Source organism: Protomyctophum bolini (assembly GCF_963924005.1).
Source record: "Protomyctophum bolini genome assembly, chromosome: 12".
NCBI classification, from domain to species: domain Eukaryota; kingdom Metazoa; phylum Chordata; class Actinopteri; order Myctophiformes; family Myctophidae; genus Protomyctophum; species Protomyctophum bolini.
Window position 1 is genome coordinate 28604505 of NC_137873.1, and position 19289 is coordinate 28623793.

General features: G+C 39.7%; 2 protein-coding genes across 2 annotated transcripts; both read left to right on the forward strand.

The window, feature by feature from the left end:
* Positions 1 to 1211: 1211 nt before the first annotated feature.
* On the forward strand, positions 1212 to 5810 carry LOC308325774 (very long chain fatty acid elongase 7-like). Its single transcript, XM_080778458.1, has 7 exons — positions 1212 to 1276; positions 1516 to 1576; positions 1777 to 1967; positions 2345 to 2425; positions 3000 to 3056; positions 3295 to 3537; positions 3704 to 5810. The coding sequence occupies exons 2-7, from the start codon at positions 1525 to 1527 to the stop codon at positions 3962 to 3964; spliced, it is 885 nt and encodes a 294-aa protein (XP_080634584.1). The 5' UTR covers positions 1212 to 1276; positions 1516 to 1524; the 3' UTR covers positions 3965 to 5810.
* Positions 5811 to 6947: 1137 nt separating this feature from the next.
* LOC308325269 (DEP domain-containing protein 1B-like) lies at positions 6948 to 17527 on the forward strand. The gene is given in 12 exon segments (XM_080777746.1): positions 6948 to 7071; positions 8336 to 8601; positions 9477 to 9618; positions 10102 to 10229; positions 10433 to 10563; positions 10870 to 10917; positions 11298 to 11438; positions 12284 to 12450; positions 12580 to 12658; positions 12661 to 12722; positions 14324 to 14515; positions 15795 to 17527. Coding segments are annotated over 12 exon segments (1569 nt in total). The 5' UTR covers positions 6948 to 7023; the 3' UTR covers positions 15960 to 17527.
* The last annotated feature ends 1762 nt before the right edge of the window (positions 17528 to 19289 follow it).

Below are 19289 nucleotides of genomic sequence, written 5' to 3' on the forward strand. Positions count from 1 at the left end.
AAATTAATGTGATGCTGTATTAATACATTCAGCTGGGGACCCCCTGGAATCCCCAAGGACCCCTCTTTCTCCATGAATAATGTATTTTTAGATAGATAGATGTTACTGGGAAAATGTCTACATTTCTACACAGCAATGCAGAAAATGTACTTTGTAACTTGTACTCTTGAATACTTACAGGTTACAGTAAGTATTTTCAAAAGCATGTACTTTTGAATACCACCACTGCCTTATTTGTTCATCGGGATGAGTATTGGCCCAACTGGGAGAACTGGTTTTGTCAGTCAGTGTGTACGAATGAACTGTGGTTTTGTCATTATTGTAATCGTAAGAGACACACAGAAATGCTTGTGGGGACATCATGTACCCCATCTTGAAATTGACTGGGAGTGTTGAAATTAGACATTATGATTGATTGTGTTCTACCCTGTGAGACATTTTTGTGTATATATATATATATTTTTTTTTTGCAAAATGTACAAATTTGTACATTGCATATTTTTTTAAGATTTTGCAGATTAGCAAATAGCAGATTTACAGTACAAGTTCACAATGCACCGCGACACGATTGGATTAACCTATGGTATGCACACCTTGTCCAACCTGTTAAACTAGTATAACTGACATGTTTGTCATCGCAACTCTCAGGGTTTATTTTCATTTTGTGTGTGACAGAGACAGTGTAGATATCCATTGTGTCATATGTCTTGGCCATGGAATTTATCACATGTAAAGTGGCCCACATCCAAATATATACATTTGACAAAAAAATGTGAAGCTTTGAATTGAATGTATTTGTCTTATTATGTTTTTCATGTAATTTCGTAATTGTTGTTCTCAACTACTACTACAAGAAAAGGCATCCCTGGAATGACACTGTCATCTGACAAGAATGAGGATGGAAGTTATTGAGCATCTGATGTCATCGTTTATGTGTAGAAAAAATAAATAAAATGATTCAATATGAATTAACAATCATGAATTCTCTGACCATTTCCCATTGTTTTTAACTTAATATATGCCTATATATATTAACAAAATATGTATTTCATCATTATCCATATGCATAAAAGATTGTGTTGCTTGGCTGGCATTAATTTGGTCATGGCTGGTGGTTTCATCCGGTTCCACCCCCATATGGTAATTTGACTAGTGTGGGAGTGGTCACCAATGTATAAAGACAGAGCATCACAATGGTAATAATCAGTTTCAGCTTTGAGGAGTGGATCAGGACTACAAAGCCAGCCACAGGAATTCCCTGTTTTGTAACAGGCAGGTAGGTTGACCTAACTAGGCTATGCCTCTGGACTTGATAGCATTGCCATTTTGTATATGACCAACAACATTTTAATTGCATGTCATGCAGAAAACTGTTAATTTGACTGAAGAACTCATGGTGAACAACATTTCTATGGGAGTTTCCTCTTGAAAAATACAAGTCATATTTGAATAGAACATAGAAATAGCATGCAGGAGTAGTGGGGCAGAAAGTGATCAAATCTTTTCACATTTTAGGTGAAAAAAATGTCTAAAAACGACTCAACAACGCTTTATGATGGCTGGTATAAGAATGCTGGTAAGTTGCAATTATCATATTTATCTATCTATCTATCTATCTATCAAATGATGGCTAGCGTGCATGTGCGTCATACAATATGTACAGTAAATGGCAACAGGCTACATTATTTGTTATTCAAATGATCGGGAAATGGAATTCGATACAACAGTATACAGTTGCATAAATGTGCTTTTTTTTTTCTCTTTTTCTTGGCATAGACCCCAGAGTGGAGGACTGGTTTCTCATGTCTTCTGTCTGGCCTCAGACCTTCATTGTCCTATCATACATTTACTTTGTCACAAAACTGGGGCCACGTTTGATGGAAAACCATAAGGCCTTTGAACTCAAGAACGCCATGGTCTTCTACAACTTCAGTGCTGTGGGCTTGTCTGCATACATGATACACGAGGTAAGTTCTCTCATCATGATGACTATATACCTGTGGACACAACTTTGTCTATACTTTTATATAAAGTAAAATGGTTCTGTACAATCTGCTGCATTTACTTAATATTCTGATATTTGATTTGTGCCACAGTGATATAGTAACAGGCATTAATGTAATGTTTATTAGTGTACACAAGTGGAATTATTAAAGTTTCCCCATAACATGGATCCTTGTAACTAACTACTTAATCCCTATACTATATGGTTAGGGTTAGTCTTTACTTTCCCCCACTTCTCGTTTGCCAAAAATAGCTGATCCAGAAACTCGTCTTGTCTAATGACATGCACAATGGGGGACATGCATGCTCCCCATTGTGTCTCTTCCCCATTGTTTCCTAGTTTCTCATGTCAGGGTGGGCAAAAGGCTACTCGTTCCGTTGTGAGATTGTGGACTATTCCAACTCGCCTATGGCACTCAGGGTAAGTAACAAATTAGAACCATATATTTACAAATAGTTTTTAGTTCCGTGGGAGCAGAGCTCTAGTTAGTAGGGGTTCAGACAGACAGACAGACTGACAGACAGACAGGCCATTGGGTGAACTCTAATAAAGAGTTATTTGCCAAACAGGTTATCCACTCCCCCTTTGGTTATTGGTTAACCAGGCTATCCTCAAGTCCCCCCCCCCCCCCCTCCAAATTATGGTCACCCCCCCTATTTGTTTTTAGTCTCCACGCCATATCAAGGCTTTTATTCGGTAGGCCCTTTCTTTGTTTGGTCATTTTCCTTGTTTTTCAAAAATGCCTTTTTAATATTATGCACTTCTGTCCTATGCTGCATCTGCCACCAACCTGTTGAGGTGTGCATCTGCCTTTTCTATAAAATTGGGTAGACCCTAAAATTATGATGCAGGGAATTATTTTGGGTAATTCAGCCAAATTTCCATTTGGGTGTAAGGTGCAGCATGGCCTGTAGTCTAGGGGCTGCTAGCAGGGCTGTAGACTCATCTCTTAGTCAGTTTATATCTGATTTCAATGTTTTGTTCCATTCTACAGATGGCGGCGACTTGCTGGCTGTACTGGTTCTCAAAGATGATTGAAATGCTAGACACGGTAAGCACACTATGACGCACCATTCTCTACTAGTATAACTGCATTACTCACTGGCATGTGAAGTGCATGTCCTGTCGTCCCGAACGATTGAACTAAGAGAGATTGTTGAGATCTTGTCATCTCTTGTGCTCAAAATAACCCATCAAGTATTCAGGTGTGCAAAGCACATACTTGGCACATACTTGGCAAAATATTTGATTCTGCATTAACCTCTGCATTCTCCCTCTCTCTTCATCAGGTCTTCTTTGTACTCCGAAAAAAGAACAAACAAGTGTCGTTCCTCCATGTCTTTCACCATTCCGTCATGCCATTCACTTGGTGGTTTGGGGTCAAGTTTTCCCCCGGTGGCCATGGATCCTTCCATGCCCTTCTTAACTGTGGTGTTCATGTCATCATGTACACATACTATGGCATGGCTGCCCTGGGACCTGCCTACCAGAAGTACCTGTGGTGGAAGAAGTACCTGACCACTATCCAACTGGTAGGTGGCGGTGCCCTTATAATAGTTTTCATTCTCATTCATTCATTTCTGCCTCCTGTTGTTTATTTTAAGTGAACCTCAATATGTTTTACAGAAGACCATTCCTTGAACATGTATTTAAACAAAACATTCTTCTAAAACAAGTACATTCTTCCTTATCCTGCAGGTCCAGTTTGTGATAGCGGGCGTCCACATTGGCCAGATCTTCTTCAACGGCTGTCCCTACCAGTACCCCGTCATCCTGTACCTCATTGGGCTCTATGCTGTGTTGTTCACGGTCCTCTTCCTCAACTTCTGGTTCCATGCATACGTCAGAGGCAAGAGGCTTCCCATGCATCTCCAGAATGGCAAAGCTCTTCAAAATGGCAACTGCATTCACAGCAACGGGAGGAGCCACAGCCAACAGATTCTTAATAAGGAGGATTAAAATTGTCCATACAAGGATTCCTTTACGAGTCTGACAGTGGTTCTCAAACCTTTTAATTGCAAAGACCCCAATAACCCCGAGGGTGTTTGCATGGAACTTAATGAACCCGTAACGGGTCCATTACGGTCCATTTGGAACCCCTGGCCTCAAATAACCGTGAGGGACCCACTTTGAGAACCACTGCTATATACTACAATATGATTTAAGATTTAATCTTAAAGGGATAGTTCAGATTTTTTTTAAACTTAAGCTGTATGAAATACTTTAATATAATATTAATATAGTGGTTGCAACTGTATTAATTGATTGCCCGAGTCCTGTGGTGGGAGTTCTGCTCTGGTTTTGGTGAAATATTAAGTAGTCCGGTCATTTTGTCACATGGGGCCACGCATTAAAAGTTAATTAATCCACAACTATTGTAATTTGTATTGTTGACCTATTTCAAAAATATTAGTGCAACTTTCGTTAATTTGACCCCTCTATCACACAGAACTATGTTTTTTTTTTGGGTCCATATCACTACACCCAAAAAATAGTTCCATGTGATGGAGGGGTCAAAGTTGAACGAAGTTGCGCTGATATTTTAGAAATGGGTCAATAATACAAATAACGTTACTTTAGTGAATTAATTTACTTTTACTGCGTGGCTCCAGTGCCCCCCACAAAATGACCGGAACTACTTAATATTGACCAAAACCAGAGCAGAACTCTCACCACGGGACTCGGGCAATTAATACAGTTGCAACCACTATATTAATGGCAGTATTTCATACAGCTTGAGTTAAACTATCCCTTTAAGGTTTTACCTAAAATCTTTCACTGGACCGGTGCCACCTCTGACTACCTCTGTCCTACCGTGTACAGTTGATCCTTTCCCTCAGAATATTCACTTTTTAAACCTCTGTTCTCTGTTTGTCAAGGAAACAGTACAATGGACCTCCTCCAGTTGGCACAATGCTTCTTGCCTCTGTGATAATTCCTAATCAAAAAGCCCTGTACTACACTACAGTATCTAAAGTGTCTTAACCCATTTAGACCCGAGGCCGACTTCTAAAAACTCCTTCTAAAGTCTAATCTAATAATTTATGTTACCATTTGAGGTGTATGAAACACAGATGTAGCTCCCGGCATGAAGGGTAAAACAACGTCTAGGTTACAGAACACCAGATCTGAATGGGTTAATGTCAAACATTTCACAGAATGTCTCACTTTTTTTTTAACGTTGGTGTTTTATGTGTTACATTATTTATTTTTAAATAAACTCTCTGCTATATGGTTCGTGGACTACAAAATAACTCATTATAATAAAATGTATAATGAAGGAAATGTGAATAACTCCTGAAATAAATTTGGGCTTGAAAGCTGATAGAAAGAGGCCCTGGCATGACAGTGGAACTTCAAGCTTCAGATTTCAAGCTTGTTCAAAGAACTCAAAGAGTTAAAATATTTACTTTAGATGAATTTATTTATATTGTTTGTTTTTACATTTTGAGGCTCTTATAAATCCTGTTACTAAAAGAGCTGGTGATTAAATGGCATTGCATTGCTTTCTTGTACAACTGGCTGACTATTTCAGTTAAGTGAAATGACTGCTACTGTATGTTATGTGAACGAAAATAAAATACTTTTATATTAAAATAAATTATGTAGCCAAGCCTTATGCTTATGGACTTAAACATATGTCCAGTGTGTATTACTAATATGCATTGCATACTATTAACATTTAATATGTTTATTTGATGTATTTCTTTCTTTTTGCATAGATGTGTATATTTGTCTGTCTTTAAATGTTTTTGCTAAATTGAAAATGGAGGACCCTGGCCTGATGTAAACAATTCTATCCTTATCGTTTTTTGTATTGACCTGTACCTTCCTCTGACTGTACCCATTCTGCAATATGTTAATAAAAAATTAAAATCAATCAGGCCTAGTATAACAGCCCTGCATGCACCCCAATAAAAATCGAACAAAAAAGAAGAAAAAAAAATCTGGAAAATGAAATAAAAATAAATAAATCTGAATGAAATCTTTAATTACATTATTATAAGTAATACTATTAGAGTTGTACTATTACTCGAACGAAAATAAAAGCTTGGGGGGGGGGGGGGGGGGGGGGAAGATGCAATGCAAATGAAAGACATATACTGTGTATCCCTATTCCCTGACATAATTTTATAGCTAAACGGACAGAATTCTATTTTATTTGAATGATGAAACCCAGCTGCCATTAATAGTTGGAAATGGAAATGGAAATTGCGGAAATTACGGAAATGGTGGAAATGGAAATTGCGGAATTTATTTTCTGTTAACCAACTTGCTGGCTGGCAGGCAGGCAGACAGCTACTCATGTTATGTTATTATGTTATTATAACAGCTACTCATGTTATGTGCAATAATTTGTGCAGTGGAAACAGCTCTTTGTGTTTATGCAAGAAAATGTAACACATTTATTTATTTACATATTGTGTGCATGCACATTGTACTTTGATACATTTTGCGAAAATAAAGCAATTGAAAGAGAGAAGTTATCAAGTATCATTAATGTCGTAATTTTATCTACTGGCCCCTGGCCCCTTGCCATTTTTGTAATGTGGCCCACAGGTAAATCTATTTGAGTATCCCTGCTCTAGCCTGCAGTCCACTCAGAGAGTGGGCGGGGTCTTTGGGCTGGATCCAGGCTAGTGGCCCTCTCCATCGTCAAAGTTGCCCACCCCTGGTCTGCGTCCCAAAAAAACATAGGTCACCTATTTCAGTGCAACATGCAAGAAGTGGGTGGCTCTGGTGACGCTAACGCTGCGCTCACGTCGCCGGCGTGGGGATCAGTCCGTCCTCTGTCCAATCACGGCGCTCCTCCTTCGTACTGCTGGAATTCAAAGTTTATTGTTATAAATTAGCCGAGGCGTCCGTGTTGTTGCCGTGGAGACCTGTGCTGTGTGTCCTGGCGGATCACTATGCAAACTAACTTCAACATGAACGGATAAGTGTGTTGTTCTCGGTTCTGACCAGGTTTAGACATTTCGTTCACATTTATGATTTCATACATGATTCTTTAGACGAAAATGGACGGGAGAAAAGTTGGACCGGGACCATACAGAGCAACAAAGCTGGTAAGATTCTCGTCTCTCTGCGTGCGTGCGTCCGTCCGACCGAGCGATCGAGTGTGTTATTAGTACAAGATGATTACAAAATATAAAGAAAGGGTAAGTTTGTAGCGTGTTGTAGCCGGCCTATAGTCTATGCTCAAATAAATAATCATGTTTCGCTAAAGAGTTATCTGCAGGAAGGAACGGGAAATGTTAAGTAGTATTGAGAATCTAGTCTAAACCAACGTTATTACAGTGTAATTACACCCAGTTTAAACTCTCTCAACCACTAGAAATCAGGCTGTTATTCCTGAATAACAAAGAGTCTTCGACCATAATGTAGGCCTACCTAATTTTCCTCTTGTTAAATATTCTTGGGGGTGCAGTATAGTTAATACTAGTCTATATTCTTGTTATGGTTGCTTATCTAACCTTTCCATTTTCCATCTTATATTATAGTAGCCTACTTATATAATACCGGTACATTATGATATTTGGTAGCTTGCAAGAGCCTAGATGTCTCCACTAGGCCTGTTAGCTATTGTTTTGGTTACAGCCTGCATGTCTTGTTATGGTTCAGCTTGTTCTTGAAGCAGCTAGTAAAACTATTGTCTGATCTCTGCGCTCTTTGGCAGAACTACCGTACCCCCGACCTGAGTGTTGTACTTCTCCGGGTTCTCCCCATGATATCATGTAAATCATGTTAAAAGCATTAATAAACATCACCCTATATAATATAATTATTGTCTTGTAACTCCTATTGTAATTGCCTCATCAATTACTGATTGATTCAGAATTCCACAGAAAAACTAGTTGGTTTGGTGAGCTGCTTTGAGGACATCTGTTTTTCCCATCTCCATCTCCCATACAGTGAATAGAACAACAAAGTATGCACACTGGATCCATGCTCAGAAGGTTATTTTATTACTACCAAGGCCACGGTTGATGTTTTGAGAAGAAACATCAGCCGTGGTGGTAATAAAATACCTTTGGTAAAGTCTAAAGTCTGCAGTGCACTGCAGACTTTGTTGTTCTCTTTGCCCATAACCTGGCCTTTTAACTTTGTTGTTCTCTCTCTGCCCATCACCTGGCCTTTTACCTTTGTTCTCTCTGCCCGTCACCTGGCCCTTTTTTCTTTTTTTGTATAGTAGTATATTTATTGGTTTTTTAAAGACAAACAGACATTACACAACAAGAACATAATAACAAACAACAAAATAAAATAAAGAAAAGAACGTCACCTGGCCTTTTAACTTTGGATGTGCGTGCCGCTTTGTTCACTCTGCAGTGGAATGAAACCATCAAAGGGTTTCGGGAAAGCATGCCGGTCAGAAGACACTGGTTGCACTTCCGCAGCTACGAGCATAGCTTCACCGGATCCGAGGCAGTGGATTGTCTCCATCTGTTGCTGAGGCAGAACCAGTACTTTGGACCCAACGTGACCCGCTACCAGACACTGCAGCTGCTCAGAAAGTTCCTGAAGAACCACGTCATCGAGGACATCAAGGGACGCCATGGGAAAGAGGACTTTGAAGACAATGGTCAGCTGTACAGGTAATGATAGATAGATAGACAGACAGACAGACAGACAGACAGACAGACAGACAGACAGACAGACAGATGGATGGATACACACACAGCAGTTAAGGTTACAGAGTTACAGGTAAAGGACAGTACAGCTATACATGGAAAAAAGAAGAAGCATCAACAATACAGAGCAGAAGTAAAACCTGTCCTGCACTATGCAGGAAAACAATACCGTCCTGTGCTGCACAGGAAAAGCAATGTCGATTCAGGTCTTACTGTAATTACAATGATTGATCAACAGGTTTGAACATGAGTGTCACCAACTGTTCTGAGAGTTTCCAATTACAACTCACTGGCAGTCTGATTAGTATTGAGTACTGGCAGTATTGAGTAAAAACACCCCTGCTGTTCCTGTTTTCTAAAAAGGGCCTTTTTTGCATCCTCACCTTTGTCTTCAATATTTGTGTTACGCAATGTTTGTGTTTACACAAACACTCAAAATTGTCTATTCATTGTCAATGCCATTTAATGTTTGTGTTAGGACAAAGTTTGTGTTTGCATCTATGGTTTGCACATACACTAAAAGCTAGACATAGGAGGGGCTATCGCCCCTCAAAAAGAAAAGAAAGAAAGACAAAAGGTCAAAGTAAAATGGTAAAAGAAAAGATAAAGAAAGGGAGGAGAGGGAAGGGGAACCCTGCTGTCTTGCCTAGTGCTCCACCCGCTTTGGCCACCTAGTTAAAGTGGTAGCTGTAAGCTCTTTACTTGATCACATTTTGACAAACTTATACCTTGATGGAACCAAAAGTGGGGGGAAAAAAGCATATCCAGTATTCTTCAAAGTCAGCTTAAAATTGGGTACATAGGGTGCTGTCATCATGCTCTGTTTACTGTGTATCCAGGTTCCCAGCCACTTCTCCTCTGAAGCCTGTTCCTCAGAGACCCCCACTGACAGAAGGGGACCTGCCCAGACTGATCCGCTGGGATGACTACGAGGAGCTGCCACTGCAGGAGAACTTTGTCCCCATGAGGCCACTAGCACTGGTACGACGGAGAAATGACCATGCTAGTAATAGCTATTACTATTTGATATTACTATTAGCTGTTTAATTGCTATTTGACTGCGTGTGATGATGACCATACTTTGTAATAGCACTAGTAAGAGATGGCGATGTTAACAGTGGCAGTGCACACATTTGTCCTCAAATGTTCGAGATATGGAGATTGAAAAAGCAATTCCTGTCACTTCATAATGTTGTTCCAGGAAAAAAGTATGATGCACGACACGTGTTCATTGCAATGAAGAATTATGCTGACCTAAGTAACAGTACGGCACTGGACCTTGTTTTGATAGTATGTTGGACAACAAGGGACTTCTACAAGTTTGGGAAATTCGGTATATCTGGTGTGTTGGCTAGATGGAACATACTTGTTAGACGCTTTGCCAAAATACAAGAGGTGAAAATCAAAAGCAGATTTATATCTGAACACTAGAGAGGAATCTATATACACTTAACTCTGTTTCAGAACCCAGAGTCATGGAATAAGAGGCACAGCATAGCTATTGGGGAGGTGCAGGAGTGCAAGCTTGTCCGCAGAAAGGAGATTACCCCCAAGGAAGTGGACCATATTTGGAAGACCATGACGATTGCACAGTAAGTACCTTCCTGGAACCTCTACCCTGTCTTGATTTCTTTTTAAAAGGTTTTATTTATTTTTTACTTACAGTATTTTCAGTCATTGAAGGGCCTACTATTATGTCAGTAATGTTGCTGAAGAACTGAAGCTTAGTTTATGGTAACACTTGGGGCTCTTGCACAAGAGCATCAACTAAATTCCTGATTTTTGTTTTCGTTAGTTTACAGAGAGTCCTGGAACTGAAGACGATGAACGGAGTACTGGACCCAAAATATGTGAATGCACAGCACCTTGTTCAAAATGTGTTCGGTGTTAACAAGAGTGGAATTGTCATGTTAAAGAACAAAGCAGGTATAGTATGTTCTTGAGCCAATTTAAACTTTATCTCACACATCCTGGAAAACCTATAATGTCGTTTTGCATGTCATGGAATTTGACAAAATAAGGGTCCAACTCCATTTGGTTCAATTTGTATACTGGGGTCTTTGAAATTAAAACGTTTGAGAACCTTTGTCAATCCAAAAATATAATATGCAAATAATGATTTTCATTAGTGAACAGATAGGCCTACAGATATTTCCATTTTTGCTCAGCCCTCATTAGGATGATATGTTTTTGTTTTTCCCTCACCTGTCTCCCCTTTTGTTTACTCCACAGAGGACATGCCCTATTGGGTGTTATCAGCCATGAAATGCCTCGCTAACTGTGAGTATTGTTTAATTGTACTAATCAACCTTGGAATTCTAAGATGCTGTATCTGTGGAAAAAACTAAGTTGTTTAGAGTGAAATTATTAGGTACTAGCTGTAATGTTATTAAGTTATATACACACTAGATAGTATGTATTTGTCTATGTGCGTGCATGTACAGTACTATATTCACTGAATGGAATTTCAGTTTAACAACTTAAGCCCTTTAACCGGCACTTGGCCCCGTCCTTTTCCCTCCTTGTAGATCCACTATTTTCACCAAATGTTAAGTCTCTTTTCGCCAAAAGTTCACTCATGACATATCCAGAATAGGAACACTAGGTTCATGTGGTTAAGATCTGTCTTTTCTTCAACATTTCTTCATCTTCATTGTCAGGGCCTAATGGCAGTGAAAGCAAGCAACCCATGTACCCAGGATTTGAGAGGGACGTCCTGAGGACGGTTGCAGATTACTTTCAGAGACTCAAGGAACCACTACTGACATTCCATCTGTATGATGTGTATGTCAACATTCTCAGTAAGTCAGCCTAGACTGTACAAACTATTGATTGCATTTAATCTAATAATCTTGTTAGTTAAATGGTCCTTTAATCTTGTATAAAATAAAATGCAAAAGTCTACTGTATGCTGTCATTGAACTGTTGATGATTGCACACCCTAATGCCAGCCATGGCATTAGGGTGTGCACCCTCACATTAATGAATCCCTAACCTAAACATAGCCATAACCATTTTGATTAGGGGAGGTGATACACAGGACCCCAGGAAGAGTAGAGGCTCATTCATGTGTCTCTAATGGGGATCCTTTAATAAACATAAACAGAGGCGGGGAGTAAGAGCTGCTTGAGAGCGTACATTCAGGACAAAGTCCCTTAATCGAGAAGGCTGGTCACACCAAACCACTTGAGGTTCTAGCAGCAAATATTGTGCGTTGAATTGAATGGCACATTGCCAGTGGCTGCAATTTGTTATGTACAAGCTCAAGAGCGTAATGAATAATACATTTCATTTAGCTTTGTTTTTCTCTAGACCTATGGTTTTCAACCAGTGGTCTGGGGACCACCAGTGGTCCTTGAGGGGGTTACAGGTGGGCCCCAGCTAAATACCAAATGGACCCTTATAGAGCTTACATGTCCATTTGGTTTCATTTTACGCTCTCAAGAGTTAAATTATTGTTAAACATCTGCATTAGCCAACTGACTGGTCTGCAAGGCTAAATGTCATCAAATGGTGGTCCGTGGCTCAAATGCCGAATTAATAATGGGCCTTGATATGAAAAAGGTTGAAAACCACTGCTCTAGACAACAAGCAGCCCTATAGTAAAGTATGTATACTTCAATCATCATCTCTCTCTTCTCCCCAGGCCTGCTCCCACAGCAGGAGGTAGCAGTTGAAGCTCTCCAGGTCAGCTGCCTCCTACTGCCACCAGCTAACAGAAGACGTTTGCAGCTTCTACTGCGTCTCATGGCCCGCGTGTGCGAGAACCCGGCTCTGCCTCCACTTAACGACACTATTGCTACCCGTACACTGGTACATACACTTTTCTTCCACCGGCTACATCATATGTCCGTTGTTGTCCATCAAATGTAAGGTATCTTGACCTTGAAGAGATAGTCAGGTAGATAGATAGTCAGTTCTTTATGGCCCGTCTCTTTGCAGATGGTGCAGACATTCTCTCGTTGCATCCTGGGCTCTGCTGAGGAGGTGGACCTAGATGACCTCCTGGCCACCCAGCTGGTGAGGTGCCGTCCAACCTCCACCGCCACGTAGAGGATCACCTCTCCCATCTCCGACGGGTACAGGTCAGCACACACCTATCAGTCGTTTGTCATTCCCCAACTATGTGCAGAAGTCTGGGAGTAACTTTTAATTCCAAAGCCAACCACAGACCTTGTGAAATGCGTACCCATTGTTCCCACTATAGTGGATTATCCACCACAAGATGACCAGTAGTAACTGTGTATTAGGGTTGTCTAGCTTTGGCTGCAGTAGTCACAGGTGAGGGCACTCGGGGCGAAAGTCTGGCCTATTTTGACACAACTAGCGGAGTCAGTAGAGGCATTGAAAGTTCTGCTCTTGAGCTTTAGGCCCAGGCCACACGTATATGGATATTTTGCTAAACGCACATTCTTTTGTGCGTTTGGGCCGTTTGCAAACGGCGTTTTCGGCCACTCAAACGGAGGTTTTTGGAAACTGATAAATAAGTGAAGATTTTCGAAAATATCCGGATCAGAGGAGCTATGTAGTCATGCAAAACGGAGCTTTTGAGAAATGATGTCACCGCTTATTAGCGCATATCATTTTTACTATAATTAGGTGAGAAATGCAGCTTTAAAACTTATATGTTGCATCAACTGCAGCGAGCAAAGGCTCTGCTCTGCTGCATCCAATAATAAATATATCAGCCTACTAGTCCAGTGCAGACTGGTGATTGTATTGGTGCCGTGTGCAAAGCTTGAACAATAGGTTAATTGCGGACCGCTACAGATAAACTATGGATATTAACCTACCAATAAGGACCCAGGCCAAATGCCATTGCACAGTAGCCTACACCAACAAGTCTATGCGTGGTGTGTGCATAGCCGCATGTGAAACTATATCGTGCTGTATTTTTCTCTCCATTTCATGGTCATGGTCATGCGAGGAGAGAGAGAGGGTGCAGAGAGAGAGAGAGGTGTGAATGGAATCGCATCAAATAGCGTGGTTGGTGAGAAGAAAGTATACAGTGGGTCACCATGCGCATTTGGCACATCTCTCTCCTGTTTTGGTAATAAAGCGCGCACCCTTGACTGCATTCCGTTGTCACTGCGCCTGCATGCCGACAATGTGCGCGCGTGAACTTTTATTAGCCTACATTATAACGTGACATTTATTATACACCTGGAAAATATAGGCACTCTACAAGCTCACAACTGGTTGTGGCGGTCTAACTCGGCTATTATTTTCTGTGCAGGACTTGCCAAGACGCCAGAGCAATGGTAAAGTGTCTATCATTTTTTAATTATATGGAGAGAAAAGTCGAGAGTCGGTTTGGAGATTTTCGCACATAGTGTGACAACTGTGACATGCTGACAGACAATGAAAGAAACATGTTCCACTTCCACTCACAATTTAAGTGGCTTTTAAAATGTGGTACTTATTCCTTCATAAAAAAATATGATTGGCACCTCATAAGTGTAAATATAAAATCAAATATAATATAGCCTACAATTGAAACCTGCTACTGCAGTGATTTTATCCTGTGTTCAATGCGTTTGTGTGTGGACTGTGGACATAGATATCTCTGTCGTATGGGCAGGGATTTTTCCTAAAACGGAGGACGAAAATATCCGTTTTGCAAAAGATCCAGAGTAGTGTGGCCGGGGCCTTAAAGCATCGAACAATTTGTCTCCATAACCATCAGATCAAGTACTCGGGTTCCGGTGCTGATGCAGACCCATCCGCGCCGTCTCCAGCCTTCTGTGAGCAGATCAGCAGGGCAGAGTTTGAGAAGCAGAGGGGCCTGGCCACGCAGGGGCCTCTGCAGGAACTTCTGGAGGGTCTGATTGCTGACAAAGAGCTCTCTGCCAAGGACAAGAGGAAGAGGCTCAAACAGGTATGTAAAAAAGAGCTCTCTGCCAAGGACGAGGCTCAAGCTGATTTTTGCTCAAGTTAGTGTACAACTGTTGTCTGAAAGTGAGAGTGCATTGGTTGAGACTATTTTGTGACACTTCCTTTTAGCTGCTTTGTTCCCTCAGCTCATAGGGGTTCAGAAAGCCTCAACGACAAAGGATAGAGAAGATTTAAACCACGAGTTGATAGAGAGAAAGGCGGAGGTTGCAGAGTCACCGAAGAGGGACGGGGAAAGACAGAATCTGTTTAAGAACAGCATTTAGGCAACATTACGATCTCTTTGGATAATGCATTATTTAATAAAAAGAGAGAGAGAAAAGCAAAGGATCCAGGCACACAACGTTAAAAAATGGGTCTTCATCAGGGCAAGAATGAAGGACAACACCAAAAAATATTTAGCAACAGGAAACTCAGCTTCGCAATGAGATAATTAGCAGTGTCCCATTAGGCACTCAATCAACAGCTGACGCCACACATGTGTGTGACAGCCAGGGGATTACACAAGCAAAAGCTAAGCACCAAATATTCAACAGAAGGAAAAGAACACTTCTTGGAAAAGGTTTGATGTGTTCTATACCTGTAATTATCAAGAGTGTGTCATTGCTGTGTAGTATTGCAATTGATAAAATCGTTAATCTTATAGGTTTTCTGTGTTGAAATCTATAAATGATTTAGTCTGTGAGACACTGGAGCAGTGGGGGCATCACATGCACTTGAACATACTGTACCTAATGGTTTGTTAAGCCAGGTCTGCTTTTTAACAGGTGGAAGGTATCAGACCTGGCTTAATAATAATAATATCTCAAAATTATATAGCGCTTTTCTGAGTACCCAAAGACTCTTTACATGGGGAGGCTTTACAGAGGTAACAACAAATTAAAACAAACAAACCATTAGGTGTCTGACACTGCTAATTATCTCATTGCAAAGCTGTTTCCTGTTGCTATATAATGAGTACTGTATGTTTGGTGTTGAACTTCATTCTTGCCCTGAGGAAGACCTGTTAGGTCGAAACATGTTGGCAGTTGCCTTTTTAATTTAATAAAGGCGTTCCTCATTTTTTTTTACTTTGTGTGCCCGGATCCTTCTCTTTTTTATCTATGCCTGGATCCCGTTTTTTATCCGTGTGAGCACCTTTTTTATCATTATCACATTTTGCTATCTCCATTGAGCACCTGGTTAGTTCCCCTTTTTTCTCTATGCATTATTTAATATTGTGATATTGGTATATAATTTAACTGTACATACACCATTTTCTGTAGTTCCAGAGGTCCTATCCAGACATCTACCAGAAGCGATTTCCTACTGTTGAGAGTGAAGCCGCTGTCCTGCCTGACAAACCTCCACGACTCAAACCACAACTCATGTTCCTCACCCTCAAGAAACCCTTACAAACCTTCCAGAGGAGTTGGAGTTTCAGGGCTTGACACTTCAACCCCTCTGGCTACTTGGATCATATACTGCATTTGGTATCGTCACGTGGGAATGATGGCAGATACAGCTTATTTGCTTAGAGCAACAACTGGAAGATATTTGGCCTCATTTATCAAACTTGTGTAGGATCAATTATGATGTAATTAAAATGATCGTAAATTATGATCGTAACATCGACATTTCAGAGACAATGTACACACATTTCAACAACCCATGATGTAGCCTGGTGTAACCATGGTGTAGCCTTACAGTTGCATCATCCTCATTATCACTCATTATTAAGTCTCATTAATTATACAAAAAATTATAAACAATTGCGCAAATTCTTTCAGCTGTGAACAGCTGAAAGCTAGTGCTTGAAGCTTAGGGTTTCATAAATGAGGGACATTGAATCTATCTGAACACCAAGATGAAAGTAACACGTTTGTGTCCCCACAGATAATCTCACATACCACTTGATCGATTTTATAACAGGCCAGTATGTTTCAGGATTTTATTTTTTGTGTTATGTTGTGGATCCCTATTTGAGTAAGGCGTTGATGTCAGAGCTCTATAGGGAAGTCATGCCGTTATTAGTACATTTAATGTACTTTTGTCCAATGACAATGTCAGGTACATTGAAACACTGTGGTCCCTAAATAGTGTTCAAGACATGAGTGATGTGAAGTGAATGCATCATTGTCTCTGGAGAGTGGAGACATACGACATGGTGGAATATGTGAGTCGTAATACTGTGGACACATCTTGGGCACTGACTGTATAAGAACAACTGTTTAATAATACTGTTAATCTTAATTGCTGTTGAACAAATGCTGTTTATCTATGAAATGAGTTTAAGAAATCCTAAAGGGACTTTATAACGTTCTGGTAGACTTGAATATTCTATAGCGAATCGTGGATAAGTGCAGCTCTTGATAACAAACAACACTGTTCAATGATGTTCATTGAAATACACTATACGGGTAGATTTAGTTATTACTGAAGAGATTTATTCAAAGGAATTGTAATTAGCTTATTTCAAAGCAAAAGCATTTTAACTGGATTGATTTTAGTGTGTACCCTAAATATAAAATGCATTTCACATGATCTTTACTGAAAAGATACATACATTCTCTTGCTAATTTCAATGCAAATGCATTTCAATTGGATTCACAGATTTCCTTATTTTATTTTAACATGTAACATTGGTACATAGGTCTACAGATCTACCCATCATGGTACTACCGTACTACATGTCTGTTTGGGCATAATATTAATTTAGGTTGACATTGTAGCACTACATTTTGAATGGATTACTAAATTGTCTTATCTTAAGAGGTACAATAACAATAGCTTTGTCTTAATATGTGGCTTTCCCTGCAGTTCATTCTGTATGTTTATTTTAATGCAATGATACATTTCATTATCAATTAATCACCTGATGTCAATTAACTGGATTGATGTGTTTACACGTGGCTTGTTTTATATGTATATATGAAATATTCTCAAACATGGTCTATCTTTTTTTTTGTCACATATCTTTGTTTTTCTTTTCTTTCTGATTTACGTTGTAATTTTTCTGTTTCTGTCTGTACTACATTTTATTTGTATTTGTCTGAATCTTGTTCCTGGTTTATGAGTATACAGATTATAAAACTACATATATTTGAACAGTGGAACATAATGCTGGAGTAACTGTTACTGACTGTTGAGAGGGTGCTCATATCTCTATGCTGGAATAAACACATGATCTATAATGAAATCTTGTGTTAAGGTCATAATTCAGCACGTAATGTAGGTATTTAAAAACAATATATCCAGAGTGACTTAAGTTGGAATTACAGTGTGAGTACTGAGAAGGTAGCAAATGAATGAATGTAACTGCAGATGTTTGGTGGCGATGTTTTATGTTTTCCACTAGGGGGCAGTGTTTCTATATAAATCCAACAGGGCCAGCTTGCGGGAGCAGCTATGGTGTCTTCCTGAGTAGGTAGAAATATTATTTTAGAATGAGCCCCTAATCTGAAAAAACTAATTTGTTTTTACATCTTTGTTTTTGACTGCATTACAGAAAAATAATCATTAACACTAAATATAGCAAGAAGGTGGCAATGAAAAATAAAATATATCTATTATTTATAAGAATATTGTATGACAAATAAGAAGGGCATACTTTTGGTTGTTCCCATTGCAATTTGAACTCACAACCCTACATGTAGTGAAAAATTGACTTAAATTATCCATAGTTATGAAAACTGGGGCATTTTAGAGCTCTTTGGTGGTCTTGTCTTTTGCTACTAAATTGTAATTGACATAATCATATACACACAATAGTCCGGCAGTCGAGGTGGACAGGTGGGAAATTTGGTATATAGTCTTTTTTATTGGCCTAACATATTGTCTATATAAATATATTCATGAATCCACTTGCTGACCGCCGGCTGTTAGTATTGGGCAATTATTATAGGGGTTTCTTGTGACCCTACCATTAACAGCAGGCAAAAATGTCAAACTTTCCTTATGCTTTAAGTAGCATGTGACATGTCAAACTACTGACACTAGGGGGTTTTCATGATTCTGAATCCATTCCAAGCATTAGTTTTGCACAAAATACACTCCTTGGGGTCACAAGAAACCCCTATAAAATAAATTGCCCAATACTAACAGCCAGTCAGCAAGTGGATTCATGAATGTATGTATATAGACAATATTTTAGGCCAATAAAATATACTACAGTATATACCAAATTTTCCACTTTAAACAAAAGAAGCCTGTTTGCTGCCGGACTACACATACGTAGCATATAGTAGCCTACATATAGGAGTGACTGAGACAGCGTGAGCGTGCATCCGCAACTGGTTGTGGCCTACATCAAGTGACCTTTTGACCAATGTGGCCCTCACCCCAAGTTGAGTTCGACAGGCCTGGGTTAGATAGTCTGCAACTTTTAAGTTGTACTCACAGAAACATCCTCTGTGTTAATTTTCCATGACCATTTTTAACTCACAATTAAATTAACCTTGGAATTCGCCCCTCGAATGAATTAGTGAGTATTTTTCTAAGTGTACTACTTTTCCAAAGAGTGGAAATTAAAAGTAAAATCAGAGTGCCTGGGGGCTCAGCCTAGTGATGAGACCATTATGCACTTTGTGAGTGGAGGACCAGAGTTCAAATCTGACTCCCACCATGTCTTCCTCCCTCCTCCCTCTGCAAAAAAAAATAACTTTCAAAATAAGATACAATTAAAAACAAAATCCTGGTTCTCTTTGATTTCCAAAACCCCCGGCACCTCAGGGCTACGGAAGCCTGCAAATTATCCAGGTTCATGTTTGAATAAAATCTAA